The sequence below is a fragment of the Pongo pygmaeus genome, chromosome 23, assembly GCF_028885625.2.
Source record: "Pongo pygmaeus isolate AG05252 chromosome 23, NHGRI_mPonPyg2-v2.0_pri, whole genome shotgun sequence".
Lineage (NCBI taxonomy): Eukaryota > Metazoa > Chordata > Mammalia > Primates > Hominidae > Pongo > Pongo pygmaeus.
The window spans coordinates 32,687,426-32,710,867 of record NC_085931.1 but is presented as its reverse complement, the minus strand read 5'-3'; the positions used below and the strand labels follow the sequence as shown (position 1 = coordinate 32,710,867).

The window sequence follows — 23,442 nt, the reverse complement described above, 5'->3', positions numbered from 1 at the left end:
TCAGCCAGATATGGCCACACCTGTAATCCCAACCTTTTGGGAGGCTGAGGTGGGAGAATCCCTCAAGCCCAGGAGTTTGAGGCTGCAATGAACTGTGATCACACTCTGCACCCCAGCCTGGGCGACAGAGTGAGACCCTATCTTTAAAAGAAAAAATAAACAAGGCCGGGTGCGATGGCTCACACCTGTAATCCCAGCACTTTGAGAGGCTGAGGCGGGCGGATCACGAGGTCAGGAGATAGAGACCATCCTGGCTAACACGGTGAAACCCTGTCTCTACTAAAAAACACAAAAAATTAGCCAGGTGTGGTGGCAGGCACCTGTAGTTCCAACTAACTGGGAGGCTGAGGCAGGAGAATGGCGTGAACCCGGGAGGTGGAGCTTGCAGTGAGCCGAGACTGTGCCACTGCACTCCAGCCTGGGCGACAGAGTGAGACTCTGTCTCAAAACAAAAAAAAAAAGAAAGAAAAAAAAGAAAAACAAACAAATCCTGGTACATCTACACATTTCTTACAAAAACAAAAAACTTAGTCTTCACTAAAACCAATGGCAGAGAAGCGTGCCTTCTCCCAGGAGCTGTGCCCTGGTCCAACAAGATGGCCCCTGCTCCCGGCCCACCCCTCCACATGTGGCCAACATGCCCCTCTGCCATCCAGGAGCCAGGAGTGTAGGGAGGAGACTCTGCTCCCACCTAGAAATGTAGGCACAGCAGGCTCAGGTCCAGATCGGGGACAGAGAGAGTCCCGCTTCTCCCTCCCGGCCCAGGAGGCCTGTGTGCCCCAAAGTCCAGCTACAGATGGGGGCCCTGTTCCTAGGACAATGGGGCCTTGCACGGACCAGCAGTGAAGTTGGCCACGGCTTCTGGTTTCAAGAGGAGATAAACAGTCACTGCTAACATCCTCTGACACATGTGCGGGTGCGCCAGCTGGCTCTAGATGGCGTGTGTGGGAGTCTTGCCCGCGGGGCAGGGCTGGCTGTGCTGCAGAGGGGCTGCCACACAGGCTGTTCATCACTCCCGCACCCCTCCAGAGGCCTGGCGGGCATGGCCATCCCAGGCTCTGAGGGAGAACCATGGGGCCTGTCCAGGACACAGGGTCCCTCGCCCCTCAGCCTGGCTGCCTAGATGGTGCATCCTCCTTGCCTGGGCGCGGCCCCCATTCTGCAGGCCCCTTTCCTCCTCTGTCCACTGCCAGCTCACCCTCCCCGCATCTCAAGGCTCCGAGGCCTTCCTAGACACTGCGTCCCTACCACAGGGCTCAGTGGGTTTGCACTGAGGGACACGATGGGAGTGTGCCACAGCTTTAGGATGGAGCAACACATGGCCACATGGGTGGAGAGGCACGTCTCTGAGTCAGCCTGGGGGTGGCACTGGGAGTCTGGAGATGACAGGCCTGGCTCCTCCCACCTCAGGTGACCTCCTCAGGCTCTGTGAGCTGAGGGTCAGCTGAGGACCTATAGCAGGGCCTGCAGATCTGCACAGCTCACCCTGCAAGGGACCTCCTTCGTGGTAGTCATGGAGTGTTTGATATCTCCACAACGACAACTCCAGACTTCTATTTTAACAGGAGACTTTCCCTTGAAGAGTTTTTAGCTAAAAAAAGAAAATCTCTATTGCTCCAATCTAGGAGCTCGTCCTGCTAGCCACATGAGTGTGTGCACCCCAGACACAGATGAAGGCCGCTGTACACAGCGTACCTGTCCGGAAGCCAAGACCCCACGGGCTGTCTTGGAGCCAGCGCTGCCCTGTGTCCCTCACCCCAGCTCACACATTACAGCTTATTTTACCCCCACTCCCTCAGAGGGGACAGGCAAGGGGAGAGCAGGGAGTCGGGGGTCTCTGAGGTGGAGCTAACACTTCTGCAGCACACACCAGCCTCTTACTAATGGGAAGACCCGGAGGGTGACCTGCTTTGCCGGCACAAGGCTAGGCCGAGCCTCCCTTCACTGCCTGCGGTCGGCTGGAGGCCTCTGGGCAGCTGTGCGCCCCACTGCCACCCTTCTCCCTCGCTCCAGCCGAGTGTTTGCATATTTCCTGGACAACCTCCTCATCCAATTCAAGGGTTATCTCTAAAGATTCAGGCATCACTCGTGGCCCATGACTGCATTGCACCTGCCTGGGAGGGGGCTGTGGGAGGAAGGCTGCAGAGCCACAGGGGCGGGAGCTGGGGCCTCCAGCGCTACCTGGTCAAAGCCGCGGAGGGGGATGCTGCGCATCATGATGGTGGTGTCCAGCCCAATCCCGGTGAGGAAGCCAGCACACTCCAGGGCCACATCTGTGGGGTGCCAGCTAAGGAGCACTGTAGATCCCAATTTTGGAAGCGATGGGACAACACCCCAGGGCCCTGTGCCACAGCCCACGCCCCACCCATCCATGGCTGGCCCCGGAGGAGGCTCCCAACTCAAGACCCCCACCTCCACATCTCAAGTGCACAGGCTGGGGTTAGCAAGGAGCCACCAAGCAGCACCCACGGACTAGGCCGGCCTCTGGCCTCTGCTCCCATGGGCTGTCCATCCCGGCTCCAGGGCGAGGCCTGCATCCTGGTGGATTCCAGTTGGGATGGAGAGGAGTGACTGGTTCAGGGAGGACCTCGGCCATGGGAGATGCCAGGCAGCTGCTTTCTTCTACCTGTGCTCTCAGCCAGCGGCTCGGGGCTTTTTTTTTTTGAGATGGAGTCTCACTCTGTTGCCTAGGCTGGAGTGCAGTGGCGTGATCTCAGCTCACAGAAACCTCCGCCTCCCAGGTTCAAGCGGTTCCCCTGCCTCAGCCTCCCAAGTAGCTGGGACTACAGGCGTGAGCCACCGCGCCCGGCCAGGGGCTTTCATCTCCCTCAGATGTCCCCTTGACCCCAGGCCCTCCTGCAGCTCCTCTCCTGACCCTCCCTGTCTAACTGTCCCTTCTGAAGGAATGGGTCCAGGCTGGGGCTGCTCTTGAGGGAGGACAGCCCAGCTGCCTCATGGCCATGTCCAGCTGTCCCAGCTCAGGAAGAGCCTCCAGAAATTCCTGGCCAGAGGTCAGCCTCAAACTGTCCCCAGGCACAGTAGATCCTCCACACCGAGAGGCCCAGTAAGTGCCTGATCTGAGGCAGCAAAGAGCCTGCCGGAAGGGCGGGCGGCAGGGAGGGACTCAAGGGAAGGAGTGTCCAGTTCCCAGGACGGCCACCTGCACGCTTGCAAAGGATACAGCTGGCCCCAACCACCAACCTGTTAAAGAAACAGACAGAGAGAGAGAGCACGTGTAACTGAGGCCCTTATTAACCAAGTGCAGTCAGAGAAGAACCCTGCAGCCTTCGCCCAGGCCCTTGGTCAGCTCGTGGGCTCCAAGGTTACTGTTCAAACAGCTTGCCCCCGGGTGCAAAGCCCACTTTCCAAGGCTACACTGTCAAGCATGTTGTGAATCAGCAAATCGCCTGGTGGTGAAGGGCGTGTGTGTTAGTGACAAGTGGTACCTGTCCCCTGGAAAGCACCTGGAGGCATGGAGAAACATCCACCAGAGCAGCGCACGGCTTTCCTTCTCTCCCCCAGGGCCTCCTGGGCTAGGGTGGAAGCTGGGAGATGCCTGGCAGGATGGGGAGGCCACCAGACCGCAAGGGAAGACATCATCTGAGCAAAGCATTCTCAAGACCACAGAAGGCCAGGCCCTTCCATGTGCCAGAGGCACATCCAGCCCTATCACAGCTAGGCGCAGGGCCAGGAGGGCCAGCTCCCCAGAGAGGGGACTGAAGGACCCCAGGGACAGGGGAGGCAGCACAGGACACTGTGACCAGCAGTCATTGGAAATATTTGCTCTTGTAGTGAAAACCGTCTATTGTTCAACCCCACACTCCACATGTGTTTTGCATGCACATGTACTCACGCACACTTGTATGTGCACACATGCCACACACCTGCATGCACATACTCTTATACGGGCACACACAAATGTACACACACACGCACACACTCACATGGGTACATTCATTCATATACACATATGCACACACTCATGTAGACACATGCATGCACACACATGCAAACGGGCACAGAACCTAACATGAACAAGAACTCCCAGCGGGGCAGCTGCACGTGGGTGGGCTCCCACATTACCCTTCAGTCTTTGAACAAGAGGAGGTGATGTAAGGACGGATAAGCCCAATGTCAGTGCTAATCCCAGCAGGTACTAATGATATAATTCCATTTCAAAACACGGTGTATCCCTTGGAATCATTCTGCAGGTGCCCTGCGGGAAGCATCTGGCATGCAGCTTCCTCACTGTAGCTGGGGACAGAACCGCGCCACTGTCAGGATTAGGGTGAGCAGACAGAGCTCTGTTGGCCGGTTGAGCACAAGGTGATTACACGCCTCACTCAGCATGTGAGGACAGTGAAGGGGGACCCTGGGACCCCCAGCCAAGGAGGACTGCAGAGATGCATTCCCAGCCCCGCTCAAGGCCAGCAACACTTGGGAAACAGGCACCATGGTATGCACGCACTTCCACACGTGCACACACATGTAGGCACCACGTACACATCTCTACACGGAGGTGCACTTCCAAAATGGCAAAACCAAACTCTTTTTGGACTTGCTATATGCAGTGAAAGGTACAAGCTTTTGTTTAAGATATGAAGTTAGGGCTGGGTGCGGTGGCTCACGCCTGTAATCCCAGCACTTTGGGAGGCCGAGGTGGGCGGATCACGAGGTCAGGAGATCGAGACCATCTTGGCTAACACGGTGAAACCCCGTCTCTACTAAAAATCCGAAAAATTAGCTGGGCATGTCGGTGTGCACCTGTAGTCCCAGCTGCTGGGGAGGCTGAGACAGGAGAATGGCGTAAACCCAGGAGGTGGAGCTTGCAGTGAGCCCAGACTGTATCACTGCACTCCAGCCTGGGCAACAAAGCGAGACTCCGTCTCAAAAAAAAAAAAAAAAAAAAGATATGAAGTTATGAGTTACTGCAAATATAAACAGAACTCTGCTGCTTTGCATATCCTGCCCTAAATGCAACGGTGTAACTGGGCGAGAGCCCATCGTGCGGTGCCCCTTGCCCCCTGCTCCCAGAGGTGGCTGTGCATGGGCTAGATGCTTCCTGCTGGGCTGTGCAGGCTCTAGGGGAGTGAGGCCAATGCATACCCTCTGTGGGCAGCTGGGCCCCTGAGCATCAGGGCCTTCGTGGCCCTGAAGGCCAACCCTTCTCCAGGAATGGGCCCTGCAGCCGCAGGACAGGGGCCAGGCTGCTCTCCGGGCCTCCTACCTCATTGCTAGGGATACAGCAACACACACTCCTGATTTCGCCACAAATGTTTGCTGTCTCTGCCACCGACGTGTACATCCCCACCTCCTACACGATGCTGACCCACCAGGCCTGGATTGGGGTGGGGGCAGGTGACTCTCCAGGCCCTCCCTCGGAGCCCCCCCAGTGCCCAGGCCTCCTGTCCTGGCACCCACGGGGCACAGGAGAAGCTCCCGCCTTAAGGGCCACCTTCAAAGTCACAGGTGCCCCCATCCCTCAGCTGCCAGCTCTGAATCAGCAACTGAGGGCACAGCTAGGAGGAGGTGGGCGCGGTGGGCACATTCCCGAGTGGGCATCCTTGACTCTATGTGTTTGGCTGAAATCTCTCAACAAAAGCTCACGTCTCGCTCGTGTGGAGGGTCATTTTGGGCCTCTTCTTGTTGTCATGAACAAGGATTATTGACAGCATTGGTTTTCACTGTACCCCTACCCACATTGATCAAATTATGTGAATGTTTAACCTTTGAAGAATGCAGGATATGAGAATTCAAACAGAGAACTCCGTTCAGACCAGCTAAAGTAAGAAAATGCCCGAACAAAATGAGACAGACACCAAATCCTCCAGATCACAGGGATAGAGAGTACCCAAAGACAGGGACCTGCAGACACCTTCTTCAGGCCACTCACGGCCCAGCAGGGGTGGGGACAGACAGGAACGTGGTGCAGCAACCAACTCAAGCCATGGCTGGCCACAGGAAGTCAGAGGTGCTGGCCACAGAAGTCAGGGGACCAGCTCACAGGACCTGGGGGTAGGGGGCTGGAACCACCCAGAGGTTGGGCGTGGTGGGTCACGTGTGCAATCCCAGCACTCCAGGAGGCCAAGGTGGACAGACTGCTTGACCCCAGGAGTTTAAGACCAGACTGAGCAACATAGCTTGTCCCCATCTCTACAAACTAAAAAAATTACTGGGGCATGGTGGTATGCACCTGTAGTCCCGGCTACTCGGGAGGCTGAGGAAGGAGGATCACTTGAGCCCAGGAGTTTGAGGCTGCAGTAAGGTGCACTCCAGCCCAGGAAACAGAGTGAGACCCTGTCTCTAAAACAAACAAAACAAAACAAACAAAAATCAGTTTTCCATGTGATCCCAGCAGCTCCACTCTCTGTGCTTTTTGGTGTGCAAACATTTTCCAAAGAGGCATAATAACTACTGCAGGATTAGCCTAATCACAGGGCAGGCTTTCTTGTTCAAAATTGGAATGGGGGGAGGAAGCAGAAACAAAAGCATTAATTCAGGCCCACGAAGCCTAGGCTTAAAGAGCAATCCATCTGCCTCTTGAGCTTGAAGGCCTGCTCTCCAGAGGGAATACTCACACAAAGTGAGTCTCATGGGAGGCACCTGGCCCCTTGGAGGTCCTGCCAGCCCAGGAAATCCAGATGGGCCGCCAAGCTGCAGACACCCCAGGGAGGCAGCACAGGGCTGGGGGTGCTACAAAGGCCTCCTTCCCTGGCTTGGCTGGGACCCCACCAGCCCCACCCAACCCCTCAGGGGCAGATGCTGGGCCGGAGCCTCTGTGCGCTGGACCTGTAACAAATGCCACTGAAAGCCCTACCTTGTCATGTCTTAGCCACAGGGACGCACACAGAGAGGTGGCGGGGGCTTTGCAGTCTGGTAACAAGCCCCAGGAGGACAGCTGGTCTCCCTATTGCCAAACACAAGGACATCCCATCACATCAGCAGAATGTGCCACTTAAATTAAATTTTCTCCCCAAATGGCTGTGGTTCTTCCCAAGATAAAATTTATCTTCTTCCCTCTTGCGCTTAGGAAGAGAGAAAAATGATCGCAGTACCTTGCTGGCTTCCGGACTTCCTAAGGGTCAAATGAAAGCTCTTTCCATGACACACTGACAGGCAGCCTTAAACCAGCCCAAGTTATAAAAACACTCTGCCTCTTGGAGCCCCAGGAGTGCGAGGACAGACAGCAGCAGGCTGGTGGAGCAGCCTCAGAGGGTGGACAGGCCTGGCTGGCTGCAGCCCCTCCCCCAGGGGCCAGTGTGTGGGCTGGTCAGCCCCTGACCCAGTCTGGCAGCTGCAGGAGAGGCTGGCCCCATGCTCCGTAAACCCCCACAGGGACCTGGGCAGGGGCTACAGAGCCGGCAGCAGGAACAGGCAGGCCCTGGTTGTTTCCGGGAAGCAGTACCTCCATTATCGGACCTGAGAGGACGCTGCGGTCTCATTCACGCCCTCTGCCCATCCCAGTGTTGCCAGCTCAGAGCCCTGCTTTGCAGAAAGCGGACCTACAGACACAGCAAGAGGGCGGACTAGAATAGAGTGACCACAATTCCCTATATTGGGGTTAGGGCACCTGAGCTCCAAAACCTGGCACTGAGGGAGAAGACGAAGCCCAGGGCCGTGGGCATGCAAGAGGCAGAGACAAGGCACACTGGCGGGGCCCAAGTCCCTGCCGGGTGCAGAGGCTTCCCGGTGGAGGCAGCCCTCCAGGTCAGGGAGTGGCAGGAAGATTGTGTGGCTGTGGGACTGGAGTTGGAGCTCAGCTCCTTGGCCCCCCTTGATTGCCAGGCCCCTCTGGGCCTCGGGCTCCTCTTGGCTGCACTTGGATCCCAACCCCCAGTGCCTGCCTCTGTAAAGGAGCTCCCCGGTGTGGGCTCATCGTCCTCGCCTTCCACTTTCCTCCACCTGCCGGGGGCTTGCTCTGTGGAATGGAAGGTTTGGTTTGCAAGGCTGCACGCCCCCTCTGAGCCTAGTCATTTGGGGTCACGTGCCCCTCTGCACCCCTGCCTCCCTGCAGTGGCCATTGCTCCCAGAGGGGCTCCACTGCCTGCCCAGGGTCGCTGTACCTCCCCAGAAACCTCCTCTCTTCTTCAACCTGTCTTGCAGTTTCAGAGAAGGAAAGACACAACACCAGCAGAAAAGGCAAACGGGCTGGCACAAGGCGGGCGTCTGCATGGCAGAGGCAGAGCAGGAGCCGACCTGCAGTCCTTCCCAGGGTCCCCACCAAGACTGGGAGGACAGCCCCTTGCGCCGGGGCGTGGCTATGGGACTGGGGCAGCCAGAACATCCCCCACCCCACCCCAGTGCACTCAAGGGTCCTGCTCACCCACCCACAAGCTCACACTGCTTTCTCAGGAGTTTTCTGAGTTTTCTGCACGTCTTCCTCACCTCCTAGGTTACAAACCAGGTGCTCAGCCCACTCTGGTCAACAAGTATAGCCCCATCTTGCCAGCATATGGCTGTTTAGTGAAGGGCACTGTTTAATTCTGTCTCCCCTTGCCTGAGCTTGGACACGACCCCCCACCTCTGCCATCTGTCCAGCCCTGGGCTCCCTAAGACCTGGATGCAAACAAAGGAAGAAGGGGGCTCCCAACTTGGGGCCCGAGGTGCACTGTGATGCCTGAGTGGCCTCTCTAGGGCAAAAGTGGCATGGTACGACCTTGCAGGCTGGGTCCCAGGCTCCACCGTGGGCACCACTCGCCAGATCTGGAGCTCCTGGGAGTGGGCCCCATGCAGACGTGTGCTGAAAGGAGTTCCTGGCGGCAGCCTGTGCCTGTAGTAGAGAGGGACGAGGGAGGCCTCATGCACGCCGCAGAGCCCACCGAGGGCCTGGGGACAGGGGGACAGGGAGCCTTCTTGGTGGAGGAGCCAACCAGGGGACACAGTGCCCACTGCAGGAGGGGCACTGTGATGCTGGGCACCCTGAGTTGCCCACCTGGCCTTCTGGATGGGACCAGGTAGAAATGTCCCACCCAACTACGGGAGGCACTCAGGGGCCAGGGGAGCAGCCCCGGGATCCATATTAATTTCAGCTCCATTTTAAAGGCGAGTTAAAATAAACATGGGGAATATTTATAAGGCAAATAAATCTGGCAGAAACAGCCCCTCCAAGTGTGAGTGGAGGCCTCCCCTCAGCCCCAGCCCAAGCTGATAAAATACAGAAATGCTACTGTAGACCCTCCGGGCTTATTTTGACTGCGGCAGAGGAATGTAACATGTAAACACTGACTCCCATATTACACTGTTACAACTTGCATTAACAGCGCCGGACAAAAGCCGCATTTTCACAGAAGCATCGTACGGGGATATATCTCCAGCTTAATTTTTAAAAAAACCATTTCCTCACATAAATCATGCTCAGAATGAAACGGGTGACTGATACATTGCAAACACTTTTTTTCTTAAACAATAACATACCTAGATTCCTTCTAAACGAAAGAGCTTTAAAAAAAATCTTCTAAATGTTTTTTTTCTGAAGAAAATAAACACTGCAGTTTCTTTACCGAACAAAATATCTGGAGCCGTGTCTTCCCGGCCTAGCTGGCTGCCCCCAGCACAGGGTTGCAGAGAAGCGCTCCCCAAGCCCCAGCCACCTTGCTAGGGAGACAGCACGGCCAGGGCACCCAGAGCACCAGGTCCCCTCCCCAGGCCCAAGCGGGCAGCCTCTGAGGGGAACAGGCGCGACCAGGGTGGCGAAAGTGCCGGGCTGCAGTGACCATCACCGAAGACCCCAGTACATCGAGGGGCCCAGCAGACATCCTGGTGCTGCCGGACGTCTAAGGCCATTTCCCTGCAGGTCCAGCAGACAAAGCATCCTGCAGGGGCTGGAGGGGCATCCAGACTCCACCCAGAGAAGCCTATGTGAAAGACAGCCAGAGGCACAGGCAGGACTCAGGACACCAAGCGAGAACAGTGCCTCGAGATGGGCACTGGGGCCCGGACAACCCATCTCCACCACGCCACAGAAGAAGTGCAGCCAGTCCAAGGAAGTAAAAGAAAATCCGACTTGCAGACGCCCATAAGGAAAATACAGGGCTTAAAAAAAAAAAAAAAATCTTGGGGGTGGGGCAGGCCTTTCTGAACATGCAATAAATCAAAAAGGCACTAAGTGTAAAAGATTAAAGTTACATTAAAAAACTTAAACCATTTGTACATCACACAAGTTAAAAGACACTAGAAGCTGAGAAAATCTGCACCACAAGCGACAGAGGATCACATCCCTAATACACAAACCAGCTGGAGGGTAAGAAGAGATAAGAGAAGACAAAAGCCAGGCGTGAAAGTGGGCAAGGACCATGCTGGCGATTTGCGCAGCACACACGGGCATGCTCACAGACACGCTCATCTCAAATGAGGCTGTGACACGAGGCTTTTCACGTAAATGTGTGAAAAGACCACTGATCACAGCAAATGCAAACAGAGTCAGATCATGTGTAACTCAGCAGATAGTCAAAGATTAAAAAAACAGTCTGGGTGCGGTAGCTCACACCTGTAATCCCAGCACTTTGAGGGGCCAGGGTGATCACTTGAGCCCAGGAGTTCAAGACTAGCCTGGGCCACATAGCGAGTCCTTGCTCTAAAAAAAATAATCATTAGCTGGGCGTGGTGGCGGGCGCCTGTAATTCCAGCTACTCAGGAGGCTGAGGCAGGAGAATTGCTTGAATCCAGGAGATCAAGGCTGCAGCGAGCCATGATCGCACCACTGCACTCCAGCCTGGGCGACAGAGCAAGACCCTGTCTCAAAGATAAAAAAACAGATAACCCAGAAATTATGGCATAACAGGAAAAAGTGATTGGTGTGACAACAGAAAAACTTAAAATTTCTGCATGAAATACTATCACCAAGTCCAAAGACAAACTACAATCAGGGGGTCCAATGGAAGGCAGCAGGCAGTCGATGGAAACCAGCGCAAGCTCGGCACAGTCTCAGGAGAGTGTGGGTGCCGTGGGTAGCAATGACCCCTCTCAGGAGAGTGCGGGCACCGTGGGTAGCAGTGACCGCTCTCAGGAGAGTGTGGGTGCCGTGGGTAGCAGTAACAGCTCTCAGGAGAGTGTGGGCACCGTGGGTAGCAGTGATCGCTCTCAGGAGAGTGTGGGCGCACCGTGGGTAGCAGTGACCACTCTCAGGAGAGTGTGGGCACCGTAAGTAGCAGTGATCGCTCTCAGGAGAGTATGGGTGCCGTAGGTAGCAGTGACGGCTCTCAGGAGAGTGTGGGCGCCGTGGGTAGCAGTGATCGCTTTCAGGAGAGTGTGGGCGCACCGTGGGTAGCAATGACCACTCTCAGGAGAGTGTGGGTGCCGTGGGTAGCAGTGACTGCTCTCAGGAGAGTGTGGGCGCACCGTGGATAGCAGTGACCACTCTCAGGAGAGTGTGGGTGCCGTAAGTAGCAGTGACCACTCTTAGGAGAGTGTGGGCACCATGGGTAGCAGTGACTGCTCTCAGGAGAGTGTGGGCGCCATGGGTAGCAGTGACCGCTGCCCAGGCCAGGGGTATGGGAGGAGAGGCTCCTTTCTGTTTTGTGTCTTATCAAAAAGCTGATGCCTGAGTTACAAAGGACAGGGAAGCAGGCAGAGTACACATGGAATTGGCCTGTCAGCACAAAGTGTGAAGATGGAAGGGCAGCTCCCCTTGTAAAGCGTATAAGACCACCTCACAGCCACTAGGATGGCCACTGTCAAAAAAACAGAAAACATCAAGAAAACAGAGTTTAAAGGAAAAAATAAAAATTAAAGAAAGAAAAACAGAAAACAACATGCACTGGCGAGGATGTAGGGAGCCCGGAGTCCTCCTCAACTGCTGGTGAGAATGTAAGATGGTGTGGGCGCTGTGGGAAACAGGATGGAGGTTCCTCAAGACCATATGATCCAGCAATCCCACTTCTGGGTTTGCATCCAAAAGAACTGAAAGGTCTCCGAGAGGTATGTGCACACCTATATTCACGGTAGCACTGCTCACAACAGCCAAGAAGCAGAGGCAACTTGGGTGTCCACTGACAGATGAATGGATAAACAAAATGTGGTGTGCCTGTACAATGGAATATTACTCAGCCTTAAAAAGAAGGAAATGCAGATACAACATGGATGAAAAGAGTTCCAGACACGGACAGTGGTGATGGTTTCACGACATTATTAATATATTTAATACCATTGAACTGTATACTTAAAAATGGTTAAAGTGGGCCGGGCGTGGTTGTTCACCCCTGTAATCCCAGCACTTTGGAAGGCCAAGGCAGGTGGATCACCTGAGGTCAGGAGTTTGAGACCAGCCTGGCCAACATGGTGAAACCCCGTCTCCACTAAAAGTACAAAAAATTAGCGGGGTGTGGTGGCAGACACCTGTAGTCCCGTCTACTCAGAGGGCTGAGACAGGAGAATCACTTGAACCCGGGAGGTGGAGGTTGCAGTGAGCCGAGATCGCACCACTGCACTTGAGCCTGGGCAACAGAGTGAGACTCTGTTTCAAAAAAAAAAAGGTTAAAGTGGTAAATTTTATACTACGTCTGTTTTATCACAATGAATAATTGGGAAAATGTGTCAGAAGCACTTCTGATGGTAAACAGATGCACCTTGAAGGTTTTCACTGCAGCATTGATAATGATGAAGAAGAGAAACTACTGAGATGCTCATTAACAAGAGAAAGGTCAAAGGAACTACACCACATCCATTCAAGGGAATCCAGTCCTGACCCCACACAAAGATGCCCCGTGAAGTGTGAAACAATGACAAGCAGAGCACGTGACACACCACTCACACACACACACCACACACACACACTCACACACCACACACACACACATCACTCACACACACATATCTCACACACACACCCCACTCACACACACCACTCACACACACACCACACACACACACCACTCACACACACACCACTCACACACACCACTCATACACACCACTCACACACACACCACTCCCACACACACCACACACACCACTCACACACACCACACACACACCACTCACACACACACACACACCCCACACACATACCCACACCCTTCACACACACACACCACTCACACACACCACACACACACCACACACACCACTCACACACACACCACACACACACACACCACACACACCACTCACAAACACACACCACTCACACACACACCATTCACACACACACACCACACACATCTGCACGCACACCACGCACATTCGGGCACACACAGAGGTGGGACCGTTTTCCACTGGTATTTTCTCCTGGGGAAGGCTCGAGACTGCTATTGACCAAGCCTCTGCCGCCCTCTGGTGGCCTCTCTGCTCCCTGCCAGCATGAAGTCTCCACACCCCACAGGCAGGAGCTGCCTGGACCTGGGACCTCGGGATGACCCCCTCTGTGGGCATCAGAATGCACTTAGTGACTCTGCACCTGCTCCCATGGGGAGTGAGAGCCACTCGCACGCTGCTAGCCTCCCTTCCACAATCAAGATGTTGTTTCTGAGGCCTTTGGAGTCTTTGCTAGATTTCAGGGAAACCCAATGTACAAAACCAGAAGACAGTGTGGGTGTTAGATGAGGGCTGGGATAGGGATTGCTGGCTCTCCCCTCCTTAATGTTCTCCCTGATGTCCTTGATGGGACCCACTGGAACCCCAGGGCTCCTGGGAACCCCATTTGACAACCACTGACCTAGATAACAAACAGCTGACTCCCCTTATATGGCATTCCTGTTATTACCTCCAAGGCAGCCACAGGACAGAGCACATCAACAGCGCTGCAGAGGGCCACAAGTCACAGGCTTATTGTTTAGTTTTGAGACAAGGTCTCACTCTCCCAGGCTGAGCACGGTGGTGCAATCACAGCTCACTGCAGCCTCAACCTCCTGGGCTCAAGCAATCCTCCCACCTAAAGCCTCCCAAGTAGCTGGGACTACAGGTGCACAGTACTATGCTCAGTTAATATTTTCAGATTTTTGTAGGCTGGGTGTGGTGGCTCATGCTTGTAATCCCAGCACTTTGGGAGGCCAAGGTGGGTGGATCACCTGAGGTCAGGAGTTCAAGACCAGCCTGGCCAAGATGGTGAAACCCCATTTCTACTAAAAATACAAAAATTAGCCGGGTGTGGTGGTGGGCGCCTGTAATTTCAGCTACTTTGGAGGCTGAGGCAGGAGAACCACTTGAACCTGGGAGGCGGGGATTGCAGTGAGCCAAGATTGCGCCACTGCACTCCACTCTGGGCAACAGAGTGAGACTCCATCTAAATAATAAAAAAAAAACCAACAGATTTTTGTAGAATTGAGGTCTCACTATATTGCCCAGGCTGATGCTGATCTCGAACTCCTGGCCTCAAGCAATCCTCCCGTCTCAGTCTCCCAAAGTGCTAGGCTAACAAGCATGAGCCACCACACCTGGCCACAAATAACAGGCCTTTTTTCCTTCTTTTGGGTAAACCGGAAAGAAAGCCCCAGGAGCCAAGCACCAGCACAGGCTCTCAGGGCCCAGTGCTCACTCTGGTGAACAAAAAGAGGACCCCACCATGCACTCGCAGGCCTTACGTTTTTCCAGGGGATTCCTTCAGCCAGAAGATGTCATCACTTGTGATTCCATATTCCAAGGCACCTTTGATCTGTCAAGACAGAAATGACCCCTTGGACAAGAGCTCCATTTGGCCTGTCCTAGGGCTTCCTTAAAGAGGATGCCAGCTTTGCAGAATCGACCAGAGCTGTCCCAGGGCACACAGGCACAGGGCTTCCCTGCTGCCAGTCCTTGTCTGCAGGCTGTGGCCTCTTTGGGGCTACAGGTGGCCTGTCTGCATCTAAGCTGCTGCACTCCAGGTCCCAGTGCCCTCGCAGGGTACCTTTCCCCTCTGTTCCCCAGGACCCTCCCCTTGACTCTGGTTCAGAGCAGGATACGGGGCCTGAGGTGGGTACAGCAACTGCAGGGGCCATACAGGCAGACAGCTGGGCCCCCTCAAGTCTGCCCGGGTTCTGGACAGACACATCAAACAGACAGGGGCATGCAGCCCCAGGGAGCAACACCTGGGTTCTGGGGGGTCCAAACTCAGAGAGAGGAAGTGGGGAGAGAACAGGTCAGCAAATCAGGGCCAGCAGAGCTCAGGTGTGTCTGCGTGGCAGGGGTGGCCTACAGGGCCAGCCAGAGGAGAGGAGGCACAGGGGGTAAGTGCCACAGGCTGAGGTGGGCAGGAACTGAGGGGCAGCTCTGAGGGCACCTGGCTGAAGCCAGGACGGCCTTCACACTCTCAAGGGCTGGCCCGGGCGGGCTCTGAGCCCAGAAATCATACAGGTCACCTGAAGAGGAGCGGCCACGCAGGTGGGAGGCCCAGGGTGAACGTCCCCTTAGCGGCCATGAGAACAAGATGTGCTGGTGGAGGAAGCGGATCTCAAACAGTTTATGCTTCCAATTGGCAAAAAAAATAAAGTCAGGAATTTCTCAGGTTTGCTCAAGGAAAACCAAAAGGTCTGGCAATCAAAGGGACTAAAACGCAAGCAAGCCTTGGCAGACACCCTGGGAGGGCGTGGTGGGGAGGGCGGAGCAGCCCTGAGTTGCCTGCCTCCTAAGGACCAGGAGCCCCTGCTGGATCCCCTGTGGGCCCAAAGAGCCGTCAGCAGCTGCCTGTGAGGCGCAGAGCAGGGCCGGGCCAGGCCAGGGCCCCTGTGCAGGGCTCCCTGGTGCGGATGCACGTGCAGCTCTGCCTGGGGCCTCAGAGAAGCCCAGTGACCGCTGGGCTGCTGGAAGCTGGCTGTGGCCTTCTTTAAGCAGAACCACCATGAGCCCAGATGCCAGGAGAGGGGATCACTTGGACCCTGTCTGCAGCAGCTGCCTTGAACAACCGCACAGTGTCATCCTACAAAGCCACACAGCCCTGAGCCCCACCTCTGTGCATAAGCAACCTGCCCCCACTAGAGGCTGCTGTAGCTGCCTGGCGGCCAGACAAGTCCCACGGCCTCTAAGGACTGGGGGTGCTTGTGCTCCTCATGGCCGCTCCTTTCCCTGTTTCCACAGTAAGCACAGGACGAAGTGGAGGCTGGGGTCACATCCAAGAAGCGGCAGAACCTCCCCTTGCTCTGCCTCCACCGGACTGCCCCTGGGTCTAAGTCAGAGGTGGTGTGGCCTCCAGGCCGAGAGAGCCGTAGTCTTCAAGAGCTTGGCTGCAGCCTACTTAGAGGCTTGGAGCAGGCGGCACACGGTTCCCTGGGAGACCCGTGAGGACTGGTCTCAGCCAAACCTCTCTGCTCACCCCCAGCCCATTTGCTTTCCCTGCCGCAACTGCCCCCCAACCCCTCACCCCGGGGCCCCTTCCTCAACTCTGCCCCCACAACCCACAAGACTGGGCCAGGAGTTATTCGCCTCTCTGTTAAAAACAGCGATAAAACTGGCAAGAACCTGTGAGATTCAGAATTATGGAAATTAACCACAGGCTTGCAACAACACAGGGAACATTTAAAGTCAGGAAAAACAGCTGAAGCTGAGTGAAAATGGGAGCTCCAGGGTGTTTTAACTCACTCTGGTCCCACTCCCACCTCAGCGGCAGCCCTGAACAGTGACGTGTCAGAGAGAGCAGAACTCAGCTGGGGTCTTTCAATGCCCCCCGCAAAGAAGAGTCAGAGTCAGCATCTATAGGGTCATCTTTATCCAACTTCACTGGAGCTCAGCCAGGGCTAAAAGCCTCTCTCTGGGGGCACTTGTCTGAGGTTTTCTTCTCACAGCTGCCTGAGGGGATAGGTAACAGCTGGAGCCAACAACAGACTGCCCAAAAAGCTTCAAAGGAAAAGCCAAAGTATGAGATGTCCACTGCAGCTTTGAAAGGTTCCAGCATATTCATGGGAACCTAGGCCAGGCACACACATGGCACTGTGCACACATCAGGAAGGACCAAGGAGGCCCTGAACCCTCACCTCCAGCTGACCTTGATCTCTGCAGAGGCAGGAAGTGAACGCTAGGGCAGAGCTGTCTGCTGCCTGCTAAGTGTGGAAGGCATCCCCTCCAAATGTACACAGAGCCCTCAGCAAAGACCGGGAGAGTTCTTAGTTTAGGGAAATCTCCATGCAGTTCTTAGCTGACCACTAAGCTAACCAAGTAAAGACTTCAGTGGCCACATACAACAAAGAATAAGAGTCTACAAAGTCAGTTCCAGAAAGTCACCAAATAAGCAGCTGTAATAACAGAGTCCTGGGGCAGAGGAAGAATCTCGTTTCCAAAGTTTCCACATTAAATTATTTGAAATGTTCAGCTTTCAATAAAAAAATTACAAGATACATGAAGAAACAAGAAACGATGACCCTTACACCCCGCTAGAAGGAATGTAAAACACAGTCATTGTGGAAAACAGTCTGAGGTTCCTTGAAAGATTCAACATAAAGTTACCACATGACCTGGCAGTTCTGCTCCTAAGTGTAACCCAAGAGAAGTGAAAACTGAAGTCCACCAAAAAACTTCTTTGCAGATGTTCACAGTGGCACTATTCATTAATAGCTAAAAAGTGGAAATAACACATGTGTTTATCCAAGCAAGCAGATAAACAAAGTGTGGTCTATCCATACAATGGAATAGTATCTAGCCATAAAAAGGAATGATACTGACACACGCTACAATGTAGGTGAACCTGGAGGATGTTATGCTCAGTGAAGTAAGCCAGTCACTAAGGGACACACACGTACGAGTCACTAAGGGACACACATGTACCAGTTACATGAGAAGGACTTACATGTACGATTCCACTTACACGAGGTGCCTAGTGTTGTCAAATTCATAGAGACAGAAAGTAGGTGGTGGTTGCTAGGGGCTGGGGGAGGAGGCACTGGGGAGTTGGGTTTAATGGGAATAGAGTTTCAGTTCGGGGATGATGGAAGGAGTTCTGGCAATGGATGGTGGTGACTGATGGCCGCACAGCTCTGTGAATGTACTAAAAACCACTGAATTGTATCCTATAAAAGGCTAAATTTTATAGCGTGTGAATTTTATTTCAAACTTTTTTTAAACTGGGGGACGTGAAGGAGGAAGATGAAGAATGAGGCTTATATCCTGAATGTTCCAACATTCTGAGGCTGAAGGGAAAAGGGGGAATCAGCAATGGAGACTTAGGAAGCAGGATCCTGGTGTGGAAGGGCACGGATCCAGCGGGGCAGGGGGAGAGCAGAACGAGAGCTGTCCTGAGGATCTGGCAGCATGGAGGCCACTGGGGACTCCACATTTCAGCAGTGTGGATTCAAGAGAATTGGAAAGCAGAAAGTGATGATAGTGAGTATAGGGGGAAAGGGTGTGCAAGCTGCCGCTGTGGGAAGCGCGTGTGTAAAAGTGTATCCCTCAAAGAGGCCGGGAATGGGCCATGGCAGCAGGGACACTGTGCTCTGGGGACACTCACGTGCGTGGGGTATCTCGGCCGCCCTCCAGTAGCAATGATGATGTGGTCAGCTGATAGCAGAATCTGAGAAGGAAAGGAGAAAGCCGTGGGTCAGCAGGTGCATGGTGATCACCCCACTGGAGGGCCTGAGCACCACAGACCTTGGCCAGCAGTTCCCACGGCCCCTGCCCTGGAGCGTGCACCCTCGGCCAGCAGTTCAGAGGCCCTATGGAACTGGAATCCCATCAACCGTCAGCCTGGCGGGAGGGGGACGGGCAGAAAGGACGGGGATGTTCTAACTCCAAGCACTTCAAGGCACCCTCAAATCCCCAGAAAATCCTGCAAAGAGGGTGTGGTCACCAACCCTGTTGCCATGTCACTCCAAGCAGCAGGGCAGCAAATTATTTGATCATGTTAAAGACAAGTGCCCAGCCTCAAAAGAATCCACCTTTTCGATTCCAGCAGCATGTGTTACTGAGAACAGCACCCAGACCAAACACAGCTGCAGTTGGTGCCCAAGGTCTGCAGAAGGGTCCACAAGGAGCCATGCGAGTAAGTCAGATGCTCACCTCTTTCCCACCTTTGGCAACGCCACAAACCGTGTGCTCGTCAACAAAGCTGGCTTTGATGTTAAAGTACTTGACTTTTCTGAAAGAGAAAGATAAGATTTTCAAACATTTCCTCTGCAAATTAAACCTCACCAACTGGATCAAATATGGAGCACTGGTAAAACGGAGCTCCAGCCCCCAGCAGGACCTGGTGCTGTGGCTCAGATGGACCAAGAGGTAAGCGGCAACCATGCTGAGAAGGATGGAGGGGATGTGGGGGCACCTCGCCTGTCCCCCAGGGATCTCAGGGACATGTTAACCACAGGTGTCAAAGCAGGGACAGAAGCCAGCTCAGCACAGTCCTGAGAGGCCATGTACAGCCCTGGTGTGCAGCAAGAGGTGGCTGGACCTCTCTTGGGGACAGTCCTCATCACCTGGATATGTTCCAGCAGGGAGCTGTGGTACCCGCCAGATGGTGTCACCTTCTGACTTCAGGGGTGTGGTAACGCCAAGAGAACGGGCATGACAAGGCTGGCGAAACGGTGGCTGGAGCATAGTGCACAGAAGCAAATGACCCACACTTTCTTCTTTTTTTTTTTTTTTTTTTTTTTTCTGAGTCAAAGTCTCACTCTGTCGCCCAGGCTGGAGTTCAGTGGCACGATCTTGGCTCACTGCAACCTCCACCTCCCAGGTTCAAGCCATTCTCTTGCCTCAGCTCTTGCCTCAGCCTCCTGAGAAGCTGGGATTACAGGCTTGCGCCACCACGTCTGGCTAATTTTTGTATTTTTAGTAGAGATGGGGTTTCGTCATGTTGGCCAGGCTGGTCTTGAATTCCTGACCTCAAGTGATCCACCCACCTCAGCCTCCCAAAGTGCTAGGATTACAGGCATGAGCCATCGCGCCCCACCCTTTTTTTTTTTTTTTTTTTTAAAGACATCCTCTCACTCTGTCACCCAGGCTGGAGTGCAGTGGCACGATCATAGCTCACGGCAGCCTCGTCTCAAGTAACTGGAACTATAGGCATGGGCAACCACACCTGGCAAGTTCATTTTATTTTTTGTAGGGATGTAGCAACAAAACTATGTTGCTCAGGCTGGTCTCCAACTCCTGGGCTCAAGTGATCCTCCCACCTCAGCCTCCCAAAGTGCTAGGATTACAGGCATGAGCCACTGCACCCAACCAACACTTTCTAAGGACAAAAGGACCATGCTGCAGCAAGGGTTCTGGGAAGGCTCTGCCTCCTGCTTGAGGCTGCCTTCTCCCCACTGACAAGCCTGCGCTTCTATGGGCTGTCTGAGCTGCGTGAAGTTCCTACAGCAAGAGCCCTTCAATCACCTCGACAGCCAGGAAGCAGCCGTGGGACACAGCCGGGCAATGCTCATGGCAGCACTTTTCAGAAGAGTGAAAAAGCAGAAACAGCCCAGGTGTGCCCCAGCCTCCTTCTGCAGGTGGCTCCGGAGCAGGCAGTGGGCTGGGCCTGTTTGGTGCCTGCCCAGGAGCTGCCCAGGGCAGGGAGGAGGGAGGGCAGAGCCTGCTGCCTCCAGGAAACTGTACCAGGGGATACAGAGCCCCACAGAGAAACACAGAAATGCCACAGCACAATGTGGCTTAGCTCCCTGGATAGGGGAGAGCTCGTGAGGTCCAGGTGGAGGGCGAGCAGTTGGCTTCCTGGCTCCACTTTCCTGGATTTAGTGGGCACAAAACTGCTGCCCGCTGTGAAGCCCCAGGAAGACCCGCCCTGGGGCCAAGCAAATGGTGCATGAGAGAGCCACCAGACCTCTGCAGGACCACTGTCCCCTCCACAGCCCAGGGAGAAAGGCTGGGCCAGAGGTGGTACCAGTTTCAGGCATCTGCTGTGCTGGCAGCTGAGCCCCAGGAGAAGGTTGCAGGCCGGGGGAGCATCAGCCTCTGTGCCGGAGATCCCCCAGGGGCTGACAGGAACGGTGACCAAGTAGGGACATTTGCTCCAGCGGAAAGCACCAGGCTCCTGCATCCACACCCAAGGAGCTGGAGGTGTGCAGTAAGAAGGGGGTTCACAGGGTGGGGGCTTGCCACTGGGATGGCCCTCACCACGTATCAGCCCCAGGCCCAGCCATGTCCACGCTCTCTGGCCTGAGGCCTCCCAGCCCCAAGCGCCTCCTCCCTGTGCAGCCCTGGGCTCTGGCCATTCTGCCAATGTGCCTCACTCATTCCTTGGCAGCACCTCCAGGCTCTGCTCAGCAGCAAAGGGCAGTCTCCCCTTCCCCTGCAGTCACTCCCATCTGCTCCTTGTCCTCATCCCCACCCATGAGCAGGACGTGAACCCCCAGAGCGTGCCAGAGCATGCTCTGCACAGTAAGTAAGTGTGTGTCCAGGCATGGAACGCCCGAGAGAAGGCCCAGAGGGCGGTCCACTCCCGGAGAGAGCTTCAGTACCTGTCCTGAAGCTGGACACGGTGGCCCCAGTTCAAGGATTTCACGTGATTTTGAACAGCTTCTGCCATCTTCCTCCTGTGAAGATACGAAACAAAATGTAAAAGCCACAACACAGATGTTAGTTGCAGGGCCTCACAATGAACTATTAGATTCAAATGGTACATTCATAGAAATATCAAAAAACAAGAGTGCTTTTAAAGGTGGCAAAACGTGACATCCATCCCTACGTGCCACCGCCTGTCCCAGGCTCGGGGCTGCGGACCTTTGGACTCACAGAAAACAGGGGCTCTGACCCACGGCTCTCCAGATGCAGCTGCTCTGTGCCCCAAAGGCTACCCACTGCAGGCAGAGGCCTATCTGAGCCACTGTGGGTGTGGCTGGGACACGTGGTCCCCTTCCCAGAAGAGCTCAGCTGAAGCGCCCTCCCACCCGCACTCCTGGCCTTGGAGATGCACTGTTCTTGGTGGGGCTGTGCTGTGCATGGCTGTAGCATCCCTGGGCTCCCCACAAAGGGGAGCAAACCCTTCCCCAGTGACAACCTAAACTGTCTCCAGACATTCCCAAATGTCTGAGGCAGACAGCACAGAGTCGCCCCCGGCTGAGAAACCCATCCTACAGCCCACTCCCCATGAGGGTTCGTGGAGGATAAGCCTCCTCTTCCTCTTCCACCCAAGAGTAGAAGAAAAGCACTGGAATGCCACGGCGCCAGATCCTTACCAGTCATGCAGCACGGGCTGGGCCACCTCCCAGCCATAGTGGGGGGCATCTTGGATCAGTCCCCCCAGCAGTGCCGCCTGGTGCATCAGCTTCTTGGGGATGCAGCCCACGTTGACGCAGGTGCCGCCGAGGCCCCACCGGGTGCCTGGGACGTGGGAAGAGCACATTTGAATTTATGTTCAGGTGACTGCTGGAGGCTTCCCTGTTCTTCTAGAGTGTTTGGAATTCCTTTAAGTTGCTTTGTAACTCTAACACAGCCCAGCTGACATGCCACACGAATCTGCTCTCTATAACTGTACTCAAAAATAAAAAGTTGTTTTTATTTTTTTATTATTTATTAATTTATTTATTTGAGATGGAGTTTTGCTCTTGTTACCCAGGCTAGAGTACAATGGCACGATCTCGGTTCACCCCAACCTCCGCCTCCTGGGTTCAAGCTATTCTCCTGCCTCAGCCTCCCGAGTAGCTGGGATTATAGGCATGCACCACCATGCCCGGCTAATTTTGTATTTTTAGTAGAGATGGGATTTCTCCATGTTGGTCAGGCTGGTCTTGAACTCCCAACCTCAGGTGATCCTCCCGTCTTGGCCTCCCAAAGTGCTGGGATTACACATGTGAGCTACCGTGCCCGGCCTATTTTTATTTTTAATTTAAAAAAAATTTTTAGGCTGAGTGTGGTGGCTCACATCTGTAATCCCAGCACTTTGAGAGGCCGAGGCGGGCGGATAACCTGAGGTCAGGAGTTCAAAAACAGTCTGGCCAACATGGTGAAACCCTGTTTCTACTAAAAATACAAAAATTAGCTGGGCGTGGTGGCACACGCCTGTAGTCCCAGCTACTCAGGAGGCTGAGGCACGAGAATCACTTGAACCCAGGTGGCAGAGGTTGGCAGTGAGCCAAGATCGCACCACTGCACTCCAGACTGGGCGACAGAGCGAGACTCTTTCTCAATTAAAAAAAAAAAATTTAGAGATAAGTTCTCACTCTGTCGCCCAGGCTGGAGTAAAGTGGTGCAATCATAGCTCACTGCAGCCTCGAACTCCTGGGCTCAAGTGATCAAGGCCTGCCTTGGCTTCCCAAAGTGCTGTGAGTACAGGTGTGAGCCACTGCACCTGGCCAGAGTCGTTTTCAATAATGATGAAGAACTTTAAAGTAATGATGAGTGAAACAGGACACTGTCCAGAAACCATGGACAGCAGGGCTGAAGGACTTTGGTGTCAGCTGCCCTCTGTACAGGAACTGGGCCCACGGCCCACCTCCCACCTCCTTCCCCAGGACACCCGGCTCCCATAGGGTTCTGCCTACCTTGGGGAGAAGGTTCCACGTAGTCCACCACGGCCACCTTCCTTCCCAGCTGAGCGGCTGGAAGGATAAGGAGAGCAGCAGGTGAACATGGGGAGCTGGCTCAGGACTCAAGAACAGGCACTCCTCGGAGCTTGTG

The 23,442-nt window shown here is 54.5% G+C and overlaps 1 protein-coding gene across 15 annotated transcripts in view; it reads right to left on the bottom strand.

Moving 5' to 3' along the window:
- TXNRD2 (thioredoxin reductase 2) overlaps nucleotides 1-23,442 on the bottom strand; it is a 66,472-nt gene that overhangs the window by 20,338 nt on the left and 22,692 nt on the right. For all 15 annotated transcript variants that reach the window (XR_010125880.1, XR_010125871.1, XR_010125872.1 and 12 more), the window contains exons 3-10: nucleotides 23,307-23,363; nucleotides 22,002-22,146; nucleotides 21,285-21,359; nucleotides 18,892-18,970; nucleotides 18,344-18,406; nucleotides 14,517-14,587; nucleotides 3,182-3,201; nucleotides 2,182-2,273 (exon numbers count right to left, since the gene is read on the bottom strand). Coding sequence is in view for 5 of the 15 variants with exons in the window: in XM_054469215.2 (XP_054325190.2) it covers nucleotides 2,182-2,273; nucleotides 3,182-3,201; nucleotides 14,517-14,587; nucleotides 18,344-18,406; nucleotides 18,892-18,970; nucleotides 21,285-21,359; nucleotides 22,002-22,146; nucleotides 23,307-23,363 (602 nt within the window). In the remaining 10 variants the exon portion in view is untranslated. The remainder of the gene's footprint in view (nucleotides 1-2,181; nucleotides 2,274-3,181; nucleotides 3,202-14,516; nucleotides 14,588-18,343; nucleotides 18,407-18,891; nucleotides 18,971-21,284; nucleotides 21,360-22,001; nucleotides 22,147-23,306; nucleotides 23,364-23,442) is intronic.